A 3,360-nucleotide genomic window follows, 5' to 3' on the forward strand; every position below is an offset into this window, starting at 1 on the left:
AAAGCCCTATTGCAGAAATGAGAACCACCATCACTCGGGATGGCCCTTGGGGTACCAAACCGCTTGAATATGTTCTTCTTCAAGAATGGGGTCACATTCCTTGCTTCATTGTTAGGTAAGGCGATTGCCTCGACCCATTTGGAGACGTAGTCCACAACCACTAAGATGTAGATCATGCCATAAGAGCTCACAAAAAGGCCCATAAAATCTATCCCCCACACATCAAAAATCTCGACCTCCAATACAAAATTCATAGGCATCTCACGTCTTTTAGATATTGACCCTTGTCTTTGACATTGATCGCATGCCTTGACCATTTGATTTGCGTCTTGGTAGATCAATGGCCAATAGTAGCCAGATTCAAACACCTTTGTAGTTGTCTGGTTTCCTCCATGGTGTCCCCCACAGGAGAATCATGGCATGCTTTGAGAATAGCCATTACTTCATCTTCCAGAACACAATGGCAAATGGTGTTGTTGGCACAAATTCGGAACAAAAAGGGTTCCTCCCAATAGTATTGCCTAGATTCCCGCAGGAACTTTTTCTTTTGATAAGTCTCTAATCCATCGATAATAAGATCACTAACCAAGAATTTAGCGATGTCGGCATACCAAGGAGCGAATGTGCTAGACAACGCCAATATGTGCTCATCCGAAAAAGTATCATTGATCTCAAGGTCTTCTTTTGGTCTCCCTGCCTCCTCAAGCCTAGATAGGTGATTCGCAACTTGATTTTCTGTCCCCTTCCGATACTTGACTTCAAAGTCAAACTCTTGAAACAAAAGAACCCACTGAATCAATCTTGGTTTGGCATCCTTCTTCGCCATAAGATAACGAAGGCAACATGATCAGCGTAAACTATCAATTTGGACCCTAACAAATAAGCCCGAAACTTTTCAAAGGCATAAACAATGGCGAAAAGCTCTTGCTCAGTCAGAATGTAATTCATTTGAGCGCCATTGAGTGTCTTGCTTGCATAGTATACATGGTGAAGGATCTTGTTATGACATTGGCCTAGCACCGCCCCAATAGCTACACCACTAGCATCACACATGAGTTCGAATGGAAGAGACCAATCGGGTGTGACAATAATAGGTGACGTGGTGAGCTTTTCTTTCAATTCCTCAAAGGCCTTGAGGCACTTCTCATCAAATATGAACTCTGCATCTTTTTCAAGGAGTTTGCACATGGGATTTACAATTTTGGAGAATTCCTTGATGAAACTCCTATAGAAGCCGGCGTGCTCCAAAAAACATCGGACACCTTTTATTGAAGTAGGTGGAGGGAGCTTGGAAATGATCTCGATCATTGCCCGGTCAACCCCTATGCCTTGTTTGAAAATTTTGCGGCCCAAAACAATATCCTCGTCCACCATGAAGTGGCATTTCTCCCAATTTAGCCCAAGGTTTATTTCTTCACATCTTTTGAGCACTTGTCTAAGGTTGTCAAGACAATGCTCAAAGGAATCACCCACAACAGAGAAATCTTCCATAAACACCTCTAAGAAATCTTCCACCATGTCCGAGAAGATTGACATCATGCACCTTTGGAAAGTATCTGGAGCGTTGCATAGCCCAAATGACATACGGCTAAATGCAAACGTCCTATATGGGCATGTGAATGTTGTCTTTTCTTGATCTTCCATTGCAATATTGATTTAGTTATAGCCGGAATATCCATCCAAGAAGCAATAGAATGACCTTCCCGCTAGCCGATCAAGCATTTGATCAATAAAAGGCATAGGGAAATGGTCCTTGGACGTAGCACTGTTTAGCTTCCGGTAATCCATGCAACCCTCCATCTGGTCACTGTTCTCATTGGGACGAGCTCATTTATTTCATTTTCAATCACGGCCATGCCTCCTTTCTTCGGCACACATTGCACCGGACTCACCCAAGAACTATCGGCAATGGGGTAGACTACCCCGGAATCTAACCACTTGATGATTTCTTTCTTTACCACCTCTTGCAGGGAAGGGTTTAACCGTCGTTGATTCTCCACACTTGGTTTACTCTCATGCTCCAATTGTATCTTGTGTTCACAAATTCCGACGGGAATCCCTCGGATGTCCGTTATTGTCCACCCAATAGCTTACCGATGCTCATTCAAGACATTTAACAGTTGTTCTACCTACACATTATTCAACAAAGAATAAATTATTACCGGTAGAGTGTCATTAGAGCCATGAAATTTATACCTCAAGTGCGGTGGAAGTGGTTTGAGCTCAAGTTGCGGCGACTCAATAATTGAAGGCTTGGCGGGAGGAGTTATTCTATTCTCTAAGTCAAGAGAGAGTTTCTTAGGAGCATAAGTGCAGGACCCAATCCCTTCTAGTGCATTCACTGATTCCATGTACCCCTCCATGTCTTCACCATCAAAATTTACCAAAATAGCCGCCAACGCCTCACCAAGGCATTATTCTTCCATCTTCATCTCAACTGCGTCTTCCACCTCATCAACAACATTAATGACCGAGATGCTTTCATCTGCATTTGGCAACTTCATACCCTTGCTCGCTTGGAATGCAACCTCTTCATCATTGGCTCGGAACTTGTTCTCGTTTCGTTACGAATCCATAAGTGCTCTTCCGGTAGCAAGGAATGGTCTCCCCAAGATGATAGGGATCTCTTTGTCAACCACACAATCAAGGATCACAAAGTCGGCGGGTAGATGGAACTTTCCCACTTTCACAAGCACATCATCAACAATTCCCACAGGCCTCTTTATTGAACGATCGGCCATTTGCAACCTCATACTTGTATGCCTCGGCATACCTAACCCCGATTGCTTGTAAATAGAAAGAGGCATTAAGTTGATGCTAGCCCCATTATCACAAGAGCTCTTGCGAAATTACGCGCCCCAATATGCATGGAATGGTGAAAGCTCCCGGGTCTTCTTTCTTTTAAACGGTGGTTGCTGGAATGATGGAACTAACTCGGTGAGTCACATTCACCACTTTGTTCTTGGTGGTTTTCTTCATGGTGATCAAGTCTTTCAAATACTTAGCGAAACCCGGCATCTCTTGAAATGCTCCCACAAATGGAATATTTACCGATAATTTCTTGAGAATGTCATAGAATTTCTCGAGTTTGCTATCATCAACCTTCCTAGCAAGTCTTTGAGGGAAAGGAGGAGGAGGTCTAGGAATTGGTGGTAGAGTGTTTGGCATCTCTTTTACCTTTTTCTTAACCTCTTCCCAGTTTACCTCTTGAACTTTCAATTCTTCCGGGACCTTTTTAACTTCATCAACAATTTGCTCTTCAACTTGTGCCTCAACTTCTTGTTCGGAATCTTCCACTTCAACCACTTGTTCACTCTCTCCTTGAAGTACTTTACCACTCCGAGTGGTAATTGCCATGCA

At 43.3% G+C, this 3,360-nt stretch overlaps 1 protein-coding gene across 1 annotated transcript; it reads right to left on the reverse strand.

Moving 5' to 3' along the window:
* Positions 1-337: 337 nt before the first annotated feature.
* On the reverse strand, positions 338-1,518 carry LOC109243974. The gene is made up of 2 exons (XM_019410996.1): positions 1,087-1,518; positions 338-817 (listed from the first exon to the last, which is right to left on the reverse strand). The coding sequence occupies exons 1-2, from the start codon at positions 1,516-1,518 to the stop codon at positions 338-340; spliced, it is 912 nt and encodes a 303-aa protein (XP_019266541.1).
* Positions 1,519-3,360: the final 1,842 nt, after the last annotated feature.

This window comes from Nicotiana attenuata, unplaced genomic scaffold, assembly GCF_001879085.1.
Source record: "Nicotiana attenuata strain UT unplaced genomic scaffold, NIATTr2, whole genome shotgun sequence".
Classification (NCBI taxonomy): domain Eukaryota; kingdom Viridiplantae; phylum Streptophyta; class Magnoliopsida; order Solanales; family Solanaceae; genus Nicotiana; species Nicotiana attenuata.